The sequence below is a fragment of the Bombina bombina genome, chromosome 1, assembly GCF_027579735.1.
Source record: "Bombina bombina isolate aBomBom1 chromosome 1, aBomBom1.pri, whole genome shotgun sequence".
Classification (NCBI taxonomy): domain Eukaryota; kingdom Metazoa; phylum Chordata; class Amphibia; order Anura; family Bombinatoridae; genus Bombina; species Bombina bombina.
In genome coordinates this window covers 77,062,130-77,081,693 of record NC_069499.1, presented here as the reverse complement: position 1 = coordinate 77,081,693, position 19,564 = coordinate 77,062,130, and the positions used below count along the sequence as shown (strand labels likewise).

General features: G+C 38.9%; 1 protein-coding gene across 1 annotated transcript in view; it reads left to right on the top strand.

Moving 5' to 3' along the window:
- The first annotated feature begins 364 nt into the window (after positions 1-364).
- Positions 365-19,564, top strand: part of HHIPL1 (HHIP like 1) — a 104,443-nt gene continuing 85,243 nt past the window's right edge. Inside the window, exons 1-3 of the mRNA XM_053697479.1 lie at positions 365-826; positions 11,398-12,044; positions 13,607-13,750. Of these exons, the coding sequence (XP_053553454.1) occupies positions 431-826; positions 11,398-12,044; positions 13,607-13,750 (1,187 nt within the window). The 5' untranslated portion in view covers positions 365-430. The remainder of the gene's footprint in view (positions 827-11,397; positions 12,045-13,606; positions 13,751-19,564) is intronic.

Genomic DNA, 19,564 nt, shown 5'->3' with positions numbered 1-19,564 from the left:
AGTGAGTAGCCTGGGCTGGCACATGAATACAGAGTGCATGAATATGAATGCAGAAAGAAGACTAATCCCATGGGCTGGGTATGTGAGTGTGGGCTATGAGGATCAGGCTGTCAGCTCAGGATGTGTAGATAGATGAGGCTGGACCCTGCAAGCTGCTCGTTCCAGTAGGGGAGGGGTGCGCTAGGTGGGCGAGGCAGTACTGAATAAGTGATGGAGGGTCCCTGGCATAAAATGGGTTAAATCCAGCGGCTTCGTGTGATGACAATCCAGAACATAAACTGGGCCGGGGGCAATGCGTGTGATGGGGCTGGGCTGCATGAGGACAAAGTTTAAGCACAGCCCAGGGGCAGGCCGCAGGCAGCATTGCATAACAAACACATTGCAAATGACTGCAGGTCGCTGACAGAGGGTGCATCTCACAAGCTATAGGATGCGGGTAGAGAACGTTCAGGGTTTGAACATGGCGGTTTGTTCAGGTAGTTACAGAGAATCCGCTCACGGTACACAGCGGTCCGGAAGCTACAGGGCACCAGCCAGGGGCATGGTCGTGAGGTCTCCTTTACCCAGCTCCAGGCACCCGCTGCTTCTAGCAGGATTGCTCTTCTCTTGGCTGGGCACTGTCACGTCTCATCCACAGTGTTTGGACTTCAAACCTCCATTCCGTCCCTCACAAGAGCTCACATTCTGTGTCCAGTACAAGGATTTTGGCTGTTGTGACGCTGCCCGGGACACCGAGATCATGGACACCTTCTATAAGGTTATGAGACACTTTGATCAGTCAGGCTACGAGACTTGTGCAGGATATGTGCAGGACATCCTATGTCAGGTAAGATCTGGGCATACTAAGTCTAACACGGTGACATGTGAGGGACCTGCAATATTGTGTCTGACCAGGTGACATGTGAGGGACCTGTCATACTGTGTCTGACCAGGTGACATGTGAGGGACCTGTCATACTGTGTCTGACCAGGTGACTTGTGAGGGACCTGTCATACTGTGTCTGACCAGGTGACATGTGAGGGACCTGTCATACTGAGTCTAACAAGGTGACATGTGAGGGACCTGTCATACTGAGTCTAACAAGGTGACTTGTGAGGGACCTGCAATATTGTGTCTGACCAGGTGACATGTGAGGGACCTGTCATACTGTGTCTGACCAGGTGACATGTGAGGGACCTGCAATACTGTGTCTGACCAGGTGACTTGTGAGGGACCTGTCATACTGTGCCTGACCAGGTGACATGTGATGGACCTGTCATACTGAGTCTAACAAGGTGACATGTGAAGGACCTGTTATACTGTGCCAGGTAAGATCTGGGCATACTGAGTCTAACAAGGTGACATGTGAGGGACCTGCAATATTGTGTCTGACCAGGTGTCATGTGAGGGACCTGTCATACTGTGTCTGACCAGGTGACTTGTGAGGGACCTGTCATACTGTGTCTGACCAGGTGACATGTGAGGGACCTGTCATACTGAGTCTAACAAGGTGACATGTGAAGGACCTGTTATACTGTGCCAGGTAAGATCTGGGCATACTGAGTCTAACAAGGTGACATGTGAGGGACCTGTAATACTGTGTCTGACCAGGTGACTTGTGAGGGACCTGTCATACTGTGTCTGACCAGGTGACATGTGAGGGACCTGTCATACTGAGTCTAACAAGGTGACATGTGAAGGACCTGTTATACTGTGCCAGGTAAGATCTGGGCATACTGAGTCTAACAAGGTGACATGTGAGGGACCTGCTATAGTGTATCTGACCAGATGACATGTGAGGGACCTGTCATACTGTGTCTGACCAGGTGACTTGTGAGGGACCTGTCATAATGAGTCTAACAAGGTGACATGTGAAGGACCTGTTATACTGTGCCAGGTAAGATCTGGGCATACTGAGTCTAACAAGGTGATATGTGAGGGACCTGCTATAGTGTATCTGATCAGATGACATGTGAGGGACCTGTCATACTGTGTCTGACCAGGTGACTTGTGAGGGACCTGTCATAATGAGTCTAACAAGGTGACATGTGAAGGACCTGTTATACTGTGACAGGTAAGATCTGGGCATATTGGGTCTAACCAGGTGACACATGAGGGACCTGCAATACTGTGTCTGACCAGGTGACATGTGAGGGACCTGTTATATTGTGTCTGACCAGGTGACATGTCAGGGAACTGTCATACTGTGCCTTACCAGGTAACATGTGAGAGAGACCTGCCATACTGTGACTGACCAGGTAACACGCGAGGGACCTACCATACTGTGTCTGACCAGGTGACATGTGAGAAACCTGCCATGTAGAGGCTGACCAGGTGACATGTCAGGGACCTGTTATACTGTGTCTGACCAGGTGACATGTGTAGTACGTGTAGATAACAAGCTAAAGATGGGTGTACAATGCAGGGCAGCGGCTTCTAAAGCTAATAAAATACTTGCATGTATTAAAAGAGGCATTGATGCAAGGGAGGAAAGCATAATTATGTTGCTATATAAATCCCTGGTAAGATCTGGGGTCCAATCTCCAAAAAAAGACATTTCAGAATTAGAACAAGTTCAGAGAACTAATAAGGAATGGAGGAATGGAATGGAGAATTTAAGCTATGAGGAGAGGTTATCCAAACTGGGTTTGTTTCCTCTGAGAAAAAGGCGCTTGGGAGGTGATAAGATTTTTTTTTTTTTTGCTGTATTGTAGTTCCCCCCTCCAGCCCATCTTTTTCGTAGTTGTAGGATCAAGTCCTTTCCTCTCACTGTCTCTAATATTTTTTTTTGTAGTATAGTGAACCCCGCTTCTCCCTCCCTCCCCCTCGCTGGGATAATCTACCTCCCTCCTTCCCTCCCACCACTCCCACTTGGTACCAGTGATCATTGTCACAGAGTATGGCACAGACAGCATGTGGAACTACAAATTATTTTTTACTTAACAACACATATGCATATTGAATGATGTTAGGAAGCAACATCACCAAATAGATACAAATGGCACTTGCTCAGCCAATTAAAGTAAAAAAGCTAATATTAATTAAAAGGAGCTAAAATTACATTTTTCTGTGTATGTTGTACACATTATTATTAAAGGGACAGTCTAATCAAAAATAAACTTTCATGATTCAGATAGGGCATGCAATTTTAAACAACTTTCCAATTTACTTTTATTATCATTTGCTTTGTTCTCTTGGTATTCTTTGTTGAAAGCTAAACCTAAGTAGGCTTATATGCCAATTTCTAAGCCCTTGAAGGCCACGTCTTAGTGCATTTTGACAGTTTTTCACAGCTAGACAGCGCTAGTTTGTGTGTGTCATATAGGTAAAATTATGCTCACTCTTGTGAAGTTATTTATGAGTCAGCACTGATTGGCTAAAATGCAAGTCTGTCAAAAGAACTGAAATAAGTGGGCAGTCTGCAGAGGCTTAGATACAAGATAATCACAGAGGTACAAAGTGTATTAATATAACTGTGTTGGTTATGCAAAACTGGGGAATGGCAGTGTCCAAATTGACAAAATGCACTGAGATAAGAGGTGGCTTTCGATGTATTATAAATATGTTTGTGAGCCTTCCTAGGTTTAGATTTCAACTAAGAATACCAAGAGAACAAAGCAAATGTGATGATAAAAGTAAATTGGAAAGTTGTTTAAATTTGCATGTTCTATCTGAATCATGAAAGTTTTATTTTGACTAGAAAGTCCCTTTGTTACTTTGTTGACGTGAATAAGCCACCATGGTCATATGTAAGTCTCGTTAATGGGCTTAGAAAGGTACCTGCACACAGTGTTTCCTATCATGGAATCTCATTACATTCAACATCTTATTTATTTTTATATATTATCATATTCAACAACCAATTTGTGACAAGAAAATTTAGTAAATCCATCACCTTAAATTAATTAATACAAGAACACCATTAAGGTTTTTAATTACAGATTTCTGCAATATTTTAATTATTTTAATTCATTGCAATTTGGCTGTTTCTAAACACCTCACAATGTACTCTTGCTTTTTGACTGATTTCTGTGTAATTAAAGAGTTCTTTAATAGAGATGCTTAAAAGCCAGTAATTTCATTTGATGACCATTTTAATCTTTGTTTACAGCTAAAACACTTACCAGAAAATTACAAAGAGGACAGTTTTATTATTGCCAAAATACATAAATGTGATGTAGCGCTTGATGTAATTAATAGCTCTGCAGTGTGCACTGTCGCTGTGTCCAAATGTATTAATGCACCTCTCTGAAAACTGCACATCATAGTTTTATTGCCAGAAAATTGTGTCAGGCTTATATAGTGCCAGATTACAAGTGGAACGCTAGTTATCACTTTCGCTAGAGTGCTAATTGCGCTCAAAGTAATGTTTTTGCGTGCGTCTGGTATTACGAGTTGAAAGTAAAAAGTTATCACTCTCGCAAAAAGCCAAAGTTAGAATATCTCGTGTGCGATAACCTAATCCCACATAGAAGTCACTGGAGCAAAAAAAGTGGAAAAAACACCCAACTCGCGCACAAACCCGATCACATATTCTTACATATTCTCACATATTCTCATGTGTGCTAACCCAACATGAAAATATGAATATTTTACATTCCAATGTTCTTGACATACAATAATATGTTCTATTTATTCATAAATACATATTTCTATATATATCTCATGTTTTTAGAAATATATATCTATAAATATATATATATATATATATACATGATTATATATAGGTACAGATATATATATATATATATATATATATATATAGATATCTATTTACACTTAAAACATATTCTGTTATGTGCAAAACATTGGAATGTGACATATTTACATTACATACACAATTTATTAGATCTGAATATTGTATAAATATGCTTTTACATGTTTTCATCTACTTAAAGGGATACTAAACCCATTTTTTTTCTAATTGGCTCCTATTATCAATTTTTATTCTTTCTCTTGCTATCTTTATTGGAAAAAGCAGGAATCTGAGCTTAGGAGCCAGCCTATTTTTGGTTTAGAACCCTGGATAGCGCTTGCTGATTGTTGGATTCATTTAGCCACCAATCAGCAAGCGCAACCCAGGTGCTGAACCGAAAATGGGCCAGCTCCTTTGATTAGATGCCTGCTTTTTCAAATAAAGATAGCAAGAGAAAGAAGAAAATTTGATAATAGGAGTAAATTCAAAACTTACTTAAAATTGCATGCTCTATCTGAATCACAAAAGAAAAAAATTTGGATTCAGTGTCCCTTTAAAGAAAAAAAATTGGGTTTAGTATCCCTTTAACTGCACAGGGTTCCAATGCACTTATATATAAGTGTACATATGTATTTATGTGTTTATACGTGTGTATATATGTCTGTAAATACATATATACACATATAGATACATAAAAACATATTAACCCCTATCTATCTATCTATCTATCTATCTATCTCATCTATACATACATGTACATCTTTAGAAATGTATATGTATGTATCCCTATGTTAAAGTCCTTTGCAGCCTTTTTTTCCTGAGACCTCATATCTTTGAGCCTTTATAACTTTTTTGTGCAATTTTATTTTATAATTTGTATCAGATAGTGTTATTATGAGTGTAAGTGTACTTTGTAATGTATTTTTTAAGTGTTTTGTGACACTTTTTTGTTTCACAAAACTGTTAACCAGAGCTCTGATGATGTGCAAACCCGACGACCGTTTACTTGAATTGCGCTCAAGTGATCGCGTTTACTTTCAACTTGTAATACCAGCGCAATTTAACCTGTGCGCAAATGAAAGCGAAAACCCGATATCGCTCATGCACAAACATTTGCCCTCCACTCGGGTTGTTAGAGGCCCAAATATGGGGCCTGCCTATATACATGGAAATTTAACAAATACATTTTCTGGGCCTATGGTGCCTTTAAAGGAACATGGATCTCGAAAAATGATTCAGATAGAGCATACAATTTTTAACAACTTTCTAATTTATTTATATTATCTAATTTGCTTTGTACTCTTGGTATCTTTTGTTGAAAAAAACCCTAGGTAGGCTCAGGAGCAGCAGTGCATTACTGGGAACTAAAGCGAACTGCTGATTGTTGGCTGCATATACTGTATATGCCGCTTGTCATTGGTTTACCCAATGTGTTCAGCTAGCTCCCAGTAGTACCTTCCTGCTCCTTCAGCAAAGAATACCAAGGGAATGAAGCAAATTTGCTAATGGAAGTAAATTGGAAAGTTGTTTAAAATTGTATGCTCTATCTGAAAACAAAAAAATGAGGTTAATATCCCTTTAAGGCGGTAGTATGGCAGCCCAGGTAAGAAAATTACCCCTATGATGGCATATCATCAGCAACAGTAGACAACCCAGGGTATTCCAAATAGGGTGTATCCAGTCTTTTTTTCTAGCCAGTCAGTTTTTTGCCTTTTTCACACAAACACTGCAATTTCACTGTTTATATCATCATCAATATATATGTTTCACTGCTGAACCTATATTTATGTTCAGCGATGTCTCGCGAGTACAACAATACCCCACATGTATAGGTTTTTGTGGGGTTTTTGTAAGTTACAGGGCCAAATATGGTACTTGCCCATTTCCGTCTTTGAGACAGTATGGCAGCCCAGGAATGAAAATTACCCCCATGTTGGTGTATGTCCAGTCTTGTAGCCTAGTGTATTCTAATAAATGGGTTATTTTGAGTTGTTTTGTGTAGCCACTTTATCATGACCTTAGAGTGGCTTAGAGGACTTGACGTAAACAGGAACAGGCCAAGGTCAGGAGATTCAGAAGTCAGATTAGTCGGTATAACAAGCCAATAGGTAGGTACAGTCAGCTGACCAAGAGTAATCTCTCTTCACCTCTCTTGCCTTGTCTATAACAACTTTTCTGAGAAACTCCCGCATTGCCTGAGCAGTATGCTCACCCCTGCTCCCTACTCCCGCCGATAACGTAAGGTCCTATTCTTCCACTCTGCTCTCCATTGCCTGTTACAACAAGGACGCTGGTCAGTCTGCGTTCTAATTCAGAGCTCCTCAACTTTGGAGCAACCTTCAGGAAACCACCAAATTCTCCAGCAACCTGAGATCCTTGAAAAGAAAAATCTCTCTATCTTCACAAACAAATCAGTCTAGTAAAGACTGTAAATTATAAAAAGACCTACCTTGTGCCTGTATATAGCTTTGTAAAAATGTAACTATTTGTACAATATGTAATCTATTGCTGGCCTATCCCAGGAAAATGAAAGACATCTCAATGTATTTTCCTGGTAAAACATTTTATAAATATAAATAAATAAATCAGGACATGCCAAGGTCAGGAATACAGAATAACGACCAATAAAACAAGAACACATACAGAATTATTTGAATCAATAATTTAACTCTGTATGGAAAACTCTGAAACAGTCTGTAATACATAGGCCAGGTAGAGATGGGCAGGAAGAGAAATTGTAGCTATAGTCCCTACTAACTCCTTTTTTGTTAAATACTTTTTCTGGGGTTCAGTTTGTGGAGGGGATCCTACAAGAGAAGTGTTTGCCGCAAAGTCTCTGGACATTCTCTGATTCAAATGTGGAAGGATTAAGGGGCTGGTTAAACCAAATATCTTATAAAAGCCTTAGGGGCCCATTTATCAAGCTCCGTACGGAGCTTGTGGGCCCGTGTTTCTGGCGAGTCTGAAGACTCGCCAGAAACACAAGTTATGAAGCAGCGGTCTAAAGACCGCTGCTCCATAACCCTGTCCGCCTGCTCTGAGCAGGCGGACAGGAGTCGCCGGAAATCAACCCGATTGAGTACGATCAGGTTGATTGACAGCTCCCTGCTGGCGGCCCATTGGCCGTGAGTCAGCAGGGGGCGGTGTTGCACCAGCTGCTGGTGCAATGTTAAATGCGGAGAGCGTATTGCTCTCCGCATTCAGCGAAGTCTTGCGGACCTGATCCGCACTGTCGGATCAGGTCCGCAAGACCTTTAATAAATAGGCCCCTCTGTGTAAATTCCAGGAAGGTGTATGGATTCCCTGTGCTTGATTTCTTGTACAGCACATTTAAATTATAGACTTCTATCTGTGTTAAGTATATGGCTAATTTTTTGTACCAGGCTTTGGTCTTGCAGTGTAACAGATATGGTTGTATGCACTGATCAGCTTAATCTATTCCACCCCAGTTATCAGTATCAGTTACAGTGAAGGTGTCACTCTCTGAATCAAGCGCGAGACTGGCGTAAGCCTCTTCTGCGGAATAGTAACATGCCATGATTAAAAAGGCTAATTCCCTCAGCTCACACACCAATTCCCACTTTCTCCCCCCAATTCCCACTTCCACCCAACAAAATGAACCCTACACACCACCCAAAAAATAAAACAGGATGGATCACAGTATAAAAAGCTGTGATCAGCTCTAAAAAGCACTGAAAGTTTTTTTTTTTTTTTAAGTATACTAACAGTAAAACCCCCCCCCCCAAAAAAAAATAATAATAATATCACATCAGGTTGATCAGACAGAACCCTCTGATAAGACTTACCACAAACAAAGTGCAGTGATCAGAAACCCAGAGAAAGGGTTAAAAATTGTTACAAATTACAAAAAGGGTCTAATTTTAATTAAAAAACAAAAATTACACCCCAAAAGTACTGAACAGTAATATTGCACTGGTCAGAGTGATCAGCACCTAATGGGTTCTTGTTTTTCACTAAAACATTTTTTTATTATTTATTACATCTGTGAATGATATTAGGCTACTCACACGCAGCCTAATATTATTCACAGGAAAGCACTAAACACTATTTATTCGTTAAGATCTTTAGGAAACAAGGAATCCAGCCAAAATATCCACTTTCTGCTTCCAGAATCTCAGACAATGAAGAGGAAAAACATATCTAACCATGTAAATATTGGCTTCACTAAACATTTTTATATTTAGGAAACAAGTATAAAATGTAAACCAAATGTGACTGTTGACAATAAACTGTAATTGGGTCATTTATATATGGTGATTATAAGATAGTAACAAACAATGATGGAAAGCCTCTCTTGACAAGATTAAAGGAACATTAAACACTAAATAAATGCTAGAAAGAATGATGCAGTCTAAGAAAAGATTAGTCTGAGAATTCATTAGTTAATAAATGTAAAGATTTAGGCCTCTATTTAACAAAGTCTGGCGGACCTGATCCGACAGTGCGGATCAGGTCCGCCAGACCTCGCTGAATACGGAGAGCAATACGCTCTCCGTATTCAGCATTGCACCAGCAGCTCACAATGGGCCGCCAGCAGGGAGGTGTCAATCAACCCGATCGTACTCGATCGGGTTGAATTCCAGCGATGTCTGTCCGCTTGCTCAGAGCAGGCGGACAGGGTTACGGAGCAGCGGTCTTTGTGACCGCTGCTTCATAACTGCTGTTTCTGGCGAGCCTGCAGGCTCGCCAGAAACACGAGGCATCAAGCTCCATTCGGAGCATGATAGATAGGCCCCTTAGTGTCTATAAAACAATGCCAGCTGCCATGTTGTAACTTAGGTTACTTTCTCTGCTGTGGCCAATTAGGGACAGTTATAAATAGGTCACTAGAGTGTGCAGCCAATGGCTGTGTGGAATATAACAGTGTTCTGCACTTCCTAAAAGGCTCACAATTTCAGAATGGAATTACAGGAAAAGGGGACAAAATTAAATAATTAAAGTATATTGTAGAGTGTATATATATATATATATATATATATATATATGATTTATCATTTTATATTACCATGTCAAAAGTGTTACTGTATAAAAGATAATGGGAATACGTTTAACAATTTCCTAATCCAATGAGTTATCAAATCGTTAATAAGCCACGCCTTTTGATAGGTGTGTCATTCATGATGGATGTTGATTGGTTAAAAAAAAAAAAAATATATATATATATATACGGATAAGTGGAAGAGACTGTTTACGCCTTTGATGAAACTGAGGGTGAACCGCAGGTCAGGCATTTGCCTGCAGGGAGCCACAGAAGGTTGTGGATAGTATCTTTGATAAATTAGATCTCTTGTAATTATCATTTCGGAGTGAGACTGTGCCCTGGATCTTTTTGGATAATAATTGTGATGGTTCACAGATTTAGAGAATAGGTTAAGCCCCATTATTTCCCCCTTTTGTGGACATCACGAAAACTCAGTCTGTTTGAAATAGTGATCTTTTTAACATGAACTGTATGTCACAATGGGCTTCTCTGTCTATCTGCATTTTCTCCGTTACACTTTATTTTAGGTATTTCATTTTGCACTTGACTTTATGACTAGGTAGTTTAAAAGTTATATTTTTTCCCGAGACTACCTTGCAGTAACTACTGTTACCATTGAATTGTTTTTAACTGTGGTACAAGAGAAAGGGAGGGGGTAGGGGGGTCTTAAGACCACTGCATACCTTAACACACACAGATGTTACACAAAGAAAGAACATTTCAGATTAACCTGGCAATGCTGAGACCACAATACCACCCCTTCTGGGTAGCTAATCCAGGCATTAACTACTCCTCATGAGTGTATCATGACATGGACATGTTAGTAGAATTCAATATTTAACACAGAAAAGTATGCATTTAGGATACTAAACTACAAAGTTAAATGGATAGTATTTTGGCAATTGCCTTCTATGTAGTTGAGAAGAGCTTATTATTAGTAGGGAGAAGTTTGAACTGCAAAGCCATAATGATTAAAGTGATGGTAAATCCTAGTATTTTTTAAATGCTAGGATTTAACAGCGCTATAAATAAAGGGGATTTTCAGTCATGAAGTATAAAAATATTCTTGCTGAACGTTCCTTTAATTGCAGCGAGTTTGTGCCGAGCTGTGCACCTCCAGCCGCTCATAGCAAGACGCTATTTTTTCAATCAGGTGACGTTTCTACCTCTTAACTAATAGCCCTTTGGCATTATTTTGGATGGCTTGCACGCTATTGGCTAGGAGATAGAAACGCCACCTCATTGAGTAAATAGCGTTTTGCTGTTTGGCGGCCGGAAGTGCTCAGCTCGGCATAAACTTGCTGCAAATAAAGGACTTTTTTAATACTTCCCTTTATTTATAGCACTGCTAAATCCTAGTGTTTCAAAAGCGCTAGGATTTACCATCACTTTAAGATTTTTAGACTGTACTCATTTTTCATGAAAGGGCTTTGCAATATCTTAAACTTGCTATTTTATTATTTAAATGTGTTTATTAAAAGTTTTTCTATAAATCAACAAAAGAAATACAATATAAAATATTAGCAAAAGTGTTATATATTCTCAATATTTAGAAAAGTTGTAGTAGCATTACAAATCAGAGGAATATCATTACTAAATAGATAAAGAGGAGGGAGCTCTTAAAAAAAATAAAAAAAAAAAATAACAAAATCCATATACTTGAAAGTTAAATACTTAAATGATGTATTTTTTATTAAAATTGTTTGTTTTCCCGCTATAGGAATGTTCGCCATATGCTGCTCATTTATATGATGCTGAGGATCCTTCTACTCCCGTCAGAACAATTGCTGGACTTTGTATGGATTACTGTGTAGATGTTTGGCGCAATTGCAGGTCTATATTTCGACACATGACATCCGATAAACATTTATTATCTCTGGAAGGCAACATGGCAAAATTCTGTCGCTATTTGGCACTAGACGATAATGACTATTGCTTCCCTCATTTGCTGGTGAATTCAAAACTTACCAAAAATCTTGGTTTGGTAACTGCTGACCCAGAGGGTTGTCTGCAGCTATGTCTTGAAGAGGTGGCTAATGGTCTTATGAACCCTGTTGCCATGGTTCATGCAAATGATGGAACACACAGATTCTTTGTTGCAGAACAAGTGGGTTTAGTATGGACCTATCTTCCTAACCGTTCCAGACTGGAAAAACCATTTCTCAACATCTCAAAAGCAGTGCTGACCTCGCCCTGGGAAGGAGACGAAAGAGGTTTTCTAGGGATTGTATTTCATCCAAATTTCAAACACAACGGAAAAGTCTATGTTTACTATTCAGTGGAAATTAGATTTGATGAAATCATTAGAATTAGTGAGTTTAAAGTTTCCTCTCAGGACATGAACACTGTTGACCACGGCTCAGAAAGGTAATATGCTCACATGACCATCTTATGTAAGCCAAGCGGCTATAAAATATTAACAGAGTATGTGTAACCCAGGCAGAATGCCACCTTGCAAAAACCTTCCCAAGCATAACAGCAAAACACTGGAAAAAACCCTAGATCCTGTCTTGTCAACAGATTGGCATTTATAAACTGTTATTAATTCATCTTAGAGAGATGCGTATCTCATATTCAACATGGGGCATTAAAATGAAGTCTATCTGAAAGTTGAAAACTCATAAAATGAGACATTTAGCTTATTTGTTAAATTCTGTATATCTGGGAAATAGCTCCAAAAAAGGGACACTAAACTCAAAATTAAACTTTTATGTTTCATATAGAGCATGCAGTTTTAAGAGACTTATCAAATGGTGCACAGTCTTTTTATATGCTCACATTGGGAGGCACCAGTTACTACGGAGCATGTGCAAGAGTTCACAGTGCATACACATGCTAGTCTGTGATTGGCTGGTGGCTGTCACATGATATAGCGGCCTGGCAAATAGGAAAACACGTTTGCTTATTTGACATTTAGAGTAAGTGTTATTGCATTGTCCTTTTATTATACACAGGTAGCTTACGCTGCATCCCGGTGGATTGCGAAAATGGCAGGGTGGTAAAAGGGATTCTTTCACCACACTGCCATTTTCGGAATTCACCTGGATACAGCATAAGCTGCATCCAGGTGAATTCTTTTGTCCTCGCGCTGCCAACATTCCATTGAGGATGCGTGCGCAACCGCCGACGGCGACGGACATTACAAACGCAATTATAGTACAGATAGAGCTTCACATAATCCCACTTCGGCTTTCGTTTTACACACAGAGTTTACATACTTTTGTATTATGTTTTACCAGCTCATGCAAAAATCAGCAGTTGGTAAGAGCAAAAAAAACTATTTTGCACATATATGTGAGTAACCAAGAGATTAATGCTTTTGTATAGTCCGTCGGTCGTGGGTGGGACTGATATTTACATATGGCAGATGAGCAGAGCTAATTCCTGCTAGTTTATGTGCTGTAGTAGTCTGAGTAGTTTCTTGCCAATGTCTGCTAAAGTCTTAATCAAAAACGTTGGTTTCAGTTATCGTTGAATTATTGAGTAATATCTCCATGGCCCAGCAGTACAGGAAATACATTTGAATGCTACGTTTTACAAAACTGAACTTAATATTATAAAAGATTTGTATAACAAATACAAAGAGCCATGGGCCCTAAAATTTTAGTTCTAAAACCTTTTTGAACTTTTCTACATCCCTATTTAAAAGTATTTTATGGCTCCTAAAAATGTTTGGTTTTTTTGCTTACCACCTTAATCTATTTCAAACCTGCTACCTGGACGTGATAGGGTATCTACGTGTCATGTGATTTCTCTAACAGCCAATCAAAAAATGTTTTAATACAAGGTCATTTTTAGTTGTTATGTCAACACGACCTTCAATCTAATTGCAGCTCTTCAATGTATTTAAAAAGTGAATTTGTGTTAATTAAATGAAATATATATTTTTGCTATTAACTAACACAGGTGATGTTTTTATTCCAAATTAGGATTATTCTGGAAGTAGAAGAGCCGGCATCCAATCACAATGGAGGGGAAATACTGTTTGGGGACGATGGATATCTCTACATATTTATTGGGGATGGGGGGATGGCTGGAGATCCATTTGGGAAATTTGGTAATGCGCAAAACAAGTAAGAACTTTTATTTTACTTTATATGCATGAAAATGCACATTCTTTCTTTAAACATTCTAAGCAGTGCATGAAATATTTAGCCTATTTCTGTAACAAAGCTTGCTGTGCTTTTATACAAACTGCAGTGAACTCTGTGTCCCCTGTCACGTGTTTGTTGTAAACTTTTCTACCTTTACTACAGTTCTGTATTGCACTTCAATGTCTCATTTCAGTGCAGTTATTGCTAAAAACCTGCTCCAGTTCTCATAGACTTATATCAACAGCATAGAACTGAATATGGAATTCACAATTAAAGGACCAGTCAACAAATTAGATTTGCATAATCAACAAATGCAAGATAACAAGACAATGCAAAAGCACTTAGTTTGAACTTCAAATGAGTAGTAGATTTTTTTATAACAAATTTCAAAGTTATGTATATTTCCACTCCCCTTGTACCATGTGATAGCAATCAGCCAATCACAAATGCATATACGTATAGTCTGTGAATTCTTGCACATGCTCAGTAGGATCTGGTGATCAAAAATTGTAAATATAAAAGACTGTACACATTTTTTTTAATGGAAGTAAATTGGAAAGTTGTTTAAAATTACATGCTGTATCTGAATCATGAAAAATGTAATTTAACCTGAGTGTCCCTTTAAACTTTAATGATTCAGATATATAGGGGATTTATGAAGCTTCCGACCCACTCCGCTTCAGGTCCCCCTGAAGCGGAAGTTAAGAAGCAGCGGTCGTAAGCCTGCTGCTCCTCAAATCATCTGCTACCTCTGAGGCGGCGGACAGCAATCAGCCCAATCGGATCTGATCAGGTTGACTGACACCCCCTGCTAGCGGCTGATTGGCCGCGAATGTGCAGGGGGCGGCATTGCACAAGCATTTCACTAGAAACGCTTGTGCAATGATAAATGCCGACAGCGTATGCTGTTGGCATTTATCGATGTGTGGCAGACATGTCTGCCTGCACATTAGTAAATTGATCCCATAGGGCCCCATTTATCAAGCTCCGTACGGAGCTTGTGGGCCCGTGTTTCTGGCGAGTCTTCAGACTCGCCAGAAACACAAGTTATGAAGCAGCGGTCTAAAGACCGCTGCTCCATAACCCTGTCCGCCTGCTCTGAGCAGGCGGACAGGAATCGACGGAAATCAACCCGATCGAGTACGATCGGGTTGATTGACAGCTCCCTGCTGGCGGCCCATTGGCCGTGAGTCAGCAGGGGGCGGCGTTGCACCAGCAGCTCTTGTGAGCTGCTGGTGCAATGTTAAATGCGGAGAGCGTATTGCTCTGCGCATTCAACGAGGTCTTGCGGACCTGATCCGCACTGTCGGATGAGGTCGCAAGACCTTTAATAAATAGGCCCCAGAGAGTGCACAGTTTCACTTTCCAGTGTACTCCTATTATCAATGTTACCTTTTTTTTAAGGTATCCTCTGTTCCTTTGAAACTTAGCATCTAACCATGTGCATTCGTTTTTGGAATAATACTAAAATTAACACATTTTTTTTTTTTTTTTGCATTTGTCAGAAATAAGATAAACAAGCACTCCCTTTAATAAGTCTATAAATAAATAAATTAAAGCATTCTGCAAAAAATTTAATTGATTTCTTGATATATTTAAAACTGTTACTCGAAAGCCAGGAAAGGATTCAAATTTACACTATTCAGTATTGATTCAGCAATGTCCTTGTTCCTGTGTCAGCCAATAAGAAGCTTCACTTTTGTTCTCGGCTAATACTGACCCTGTTTAAAAAAATAAAGATAAATATATGAGTAAAATGATTTTTTTGTGCTGCTGCTGGCTTGTAGCAATAGCTAACTAGGAAATTGATTTCAAAATCATAAAAGTTTAACTTTGGTTCCTGTGTCCCTTGAATATACTCTCACTGTTGCAATAGTATTTTACTCCTGTCACTCTGGGAGGCTTTTAATATCAGGCATTATAGAATATACAGTATGTCTAGGTTTAACTGGACTGATTTGATGTATTCTTTCACAGTAATATACTCTGTTACTATTGACCTGATGATCTAATGCTCAGATGAGATGATCAAAAATTATCCTACAGCACTGTGAGATCACTAGTGAAATTCTTAAAAGGCAGATTTTGCTATACTTCTCCAAGGGGTGTTCCCTGCATTTCTATATGTGAAGGAGAGACAAGCCCACTGCAATATAGCACTGCATGACATGACAGTTCTGCTGTATTTTTATATTACATTATACGTCAGATTAAGTTTTATTACATTTAAACTTAGCACTTTCCATTTTGTATTTTATTTTGTATACAGCAGTGTATTTAGGATTAAAGCCATTATAAATAGTGACACTGGCAGATAACAGTGTGGGACTGTGCTGTATCTCTGCTCAGTGCTTTAGAAAAAAAGGTTAATCTCTGTATGTATTATGGTGTGTGAGCCAAATATTTGGTTAAAATAGATGTATGAGGGCAAATGCTGGTGCACTATTTTGGTAGTAAGATAAGGCGCAGTAGTAAAAGGATTTTAATATACTTCCATTACTTATTTTGTCCACTTTTCCTGTAATTTAACTCTGACAAAGCTGTGTGAAACATAGGCTTGTCTAACAGAGTTTCCACACAACCTTGTTTGCACAAACTCTTTTTTTATTGTATGATCTAAATTTGTACGTAATTGTTCTCAGCAGAAGACGGAGATACATAGAAAGCAAGTTCAAATCAAACATGGAGGTTTTTCTTTACTTTATAGAAACTATACCTTTAAAGGGATAGGCAAGCAAAAAATAAACCTACAAGTGGATATAAAAAGTCTACAAACCCCTGTTAAAATGTCAGGTTTCTGTGATGTAAAAAAATTAGACAAAGATAAATAATTTCAGAACTTTTTCCACCTTTAATGTGACCTATAAACTACAAAACTCAATTGAAAAACAAACTGAAATCTTTAAGGTGGAGGAAAGTAAACAAAAAAACTAAAATAATGTGGTTGCATAAGTGTACACACCCTCTTATAACTGGGGATGTAGCTGTGTTCAGAATTAAGCAATCACATTCAAAACCATGTTAAATAAGATTCATCAAACACCTGCCATAATTTAAAGTGCCTCTGACTAACCCCAAATAAAATTCAGCTGTTCTAGTAGGTGTTTCCTGACATTTTCTTAGTCGCGTCCTACAGCAAAAGCCATGGTCCACAGAGAGCTTCCAAAACATCAGAGGGATCTAATTGTTAAAAGGTATCAGTCAGGAGAAGGGTACAAAAGAATTTCCAAGGCATTAGATATTAGACATGTGCGATTCAGGTTTGGTCCGAATCGAAATTCGGACGAATTTTGCCAAATTCGGAATTCGAATCGATTCGAATTCCCGAATTGCGGCAGTGCCGAATCTACCGAATAAATCCGAATCGATTCAAATTTATTCGGATGGATTCGGATGGCCATGTATTACACTAGTATTGTACAGTATACTAGTGTAATACACAGCACATCCCACTTAACAGTGCCGAAATTCAGAAAAATCCGAATCGATTCGAACCGAATCGAACCGAACCGAATTTCACACAAATCCGAAAGAATCCGAATGAATCCGAAACGAATTCATTTGATTTCTTCCGAATTCGAATCGATCCGAACCGACATTCGAATCGGTCAGAATCGATCCGAACCAAATTTTTCGCAGCTGCACATGTCTATTAGATATACCATGGAACACAGTGAAGACAGTCATCATCAAGTGGAGAATATATGGCACAACAGTGACATTACCAAGAACTGGATGTCCCTCCAAAATTGATGAAAAGACGATAAGAAAACTTGTCTGGGAGACTACCAAGAGGCCTACAGCAACATTAAAGGAGCTGCAGGAATAACTGGCAAGTACTGGCTGTGTGGTACATGTGACAACAATCTCCCATATTCTTAATTTGTTTGGGCTTTGGGGTAGACGGCAAGACGGAAGCGTTTTCTTATGAAGAAAAACACCCAAGCCCAGCTAAATTTAGCAAAAACAGATCTGAAGTGTCCCAAAAGCATGTGAGATAAGGTGTTATGGTCTGTTGAAACCAAGGTTGAACTTTTTGGCCATAATTCCAAAAGATATGTTTGGCACAAAAACAACACTGCATATCACCAAAAGAACACCATACCCACAGTGAAGCATTTTGGTGGTAGCATCATGCTTTGGGGCTGTTTTTCTTCAGCTGGAACTGATAGACTCATACCCCAAAAGACTGAGTGCTGTAATAAAATCAAAAGTTGCTTCAACAAAGTATTAGTTTAAGTGTGTGCACACTTATGCAACCATATTATTTTATTTTTTTATTTTTATTTCCCTTTACCTAAAAGATTTCAGTTTGTTTTTCAATTGAGTTGTACAGTTTATAGGTCACATTAAAGGTGGAAAAAGTTCTGAAATGATTTATCTTTGTCTCATTTTTTTACATCGCAGAAACCTGACATTTTAACAGGGGTGTGTAGACTTTTTATATCCATTGTACATGATTCAGATAGAACATGTCATTTTTTTTCTTATTGCTCTTTTTTGGGTCTTGCTACCTTTGTCACTTCTGGCCGGTAAGTACATCAGATTTATTGAGGTTATTTATTTACAATGTAGCGCCAGCATATGCTTGTGTGAAGTACAAAAGGTTTGGATAATATTGACATGTTGTCAACACAGCACCTATTAGTTCTACTTACTGTAAGTAAGTTACTGCATTCGAGTAGTGTCAGGGATAATTAACATCAACTCAGGTGCCTCTATGGAAGGTGATGCTGTTTCTGTCATGTGGACCGGTGGTGCTGAATGGAATGCTGATTAGCTAGAAACTGTGACTCTAAGTCATCCAGCATGGTGGTTAGCTCCATAATAAAGATATTAGGATTGCGGCATTGGAGATCGTTAGGCAGTGCAGGGAGATCCAGAGAGTCTCTAGGGGTCATCAATTCTCTGACGCCATCTTGAAGACCTTGCGGGGTAGAAAAGTTTTCAAAGCATTGCGCTATCGATAGGCACACAACGTTTATACGTTCCTCCAAAGTCTTACACAGCACATCTGCAAACTTATGCTCAATAGTTGTCATCTCTTTTTATTAGAAGTTGGTGAGTCAAATTGCTCGATATCCCAATTACTTGGGATGGGGGTGTAAAGTGCGACAGCTTAAACCCCACGGCCTGTCAGAAAGTCGTGTCGTTTCACTGAACAGCAGAGGCTAAAGAAACAACTCGGAAAGTCTTTTCCTTATTCTTCGATGATTGCTTATAGCTAAATCAGCTTGGAATTAGCAGATATCATGTAAGAAACCTTAAGTAATCTCATAAAATCTATATAAGGATCACAAGCTTCCCTAAGATGCGTCCTGCCGGTTCAGCTCTTCGCTCCGCTCCCAGAACATGTAATTTTAAGTCACTTTTAAATTCACTTCTATTTTTAAATGTGCTTCGTTCTCTTCTTGGTATCCCTTGTTGAAAAATAATACGCACATATCCTACACTAGTGGGAGCTGCTGCTGATTGGTGCCGACATTTGTCTCTTGTGATTGGCTAACTAGATGTGTTCAGCTAGCTGCCAGTAGTGCAATTTTGTTCTTTCAGCAAAAAATTACAAGATAATTAAGCAAATTGGATAATAGAAGTAAATTGGAAAGTTGTTTAAAATTGTATGTTCTATCCAAATCATTTGGGGTTTCCTGTACTTTTAAACCTATATCTTCAATATATAAGAATAATCTTTGCTTTGAATGCATCATTAGGTCTTGCACATATTTACTGTTTACTATCCCTTTAAGTTGAATATTTTTATGAAGGATGAACAAAAGCATGGCAGATAAAAAT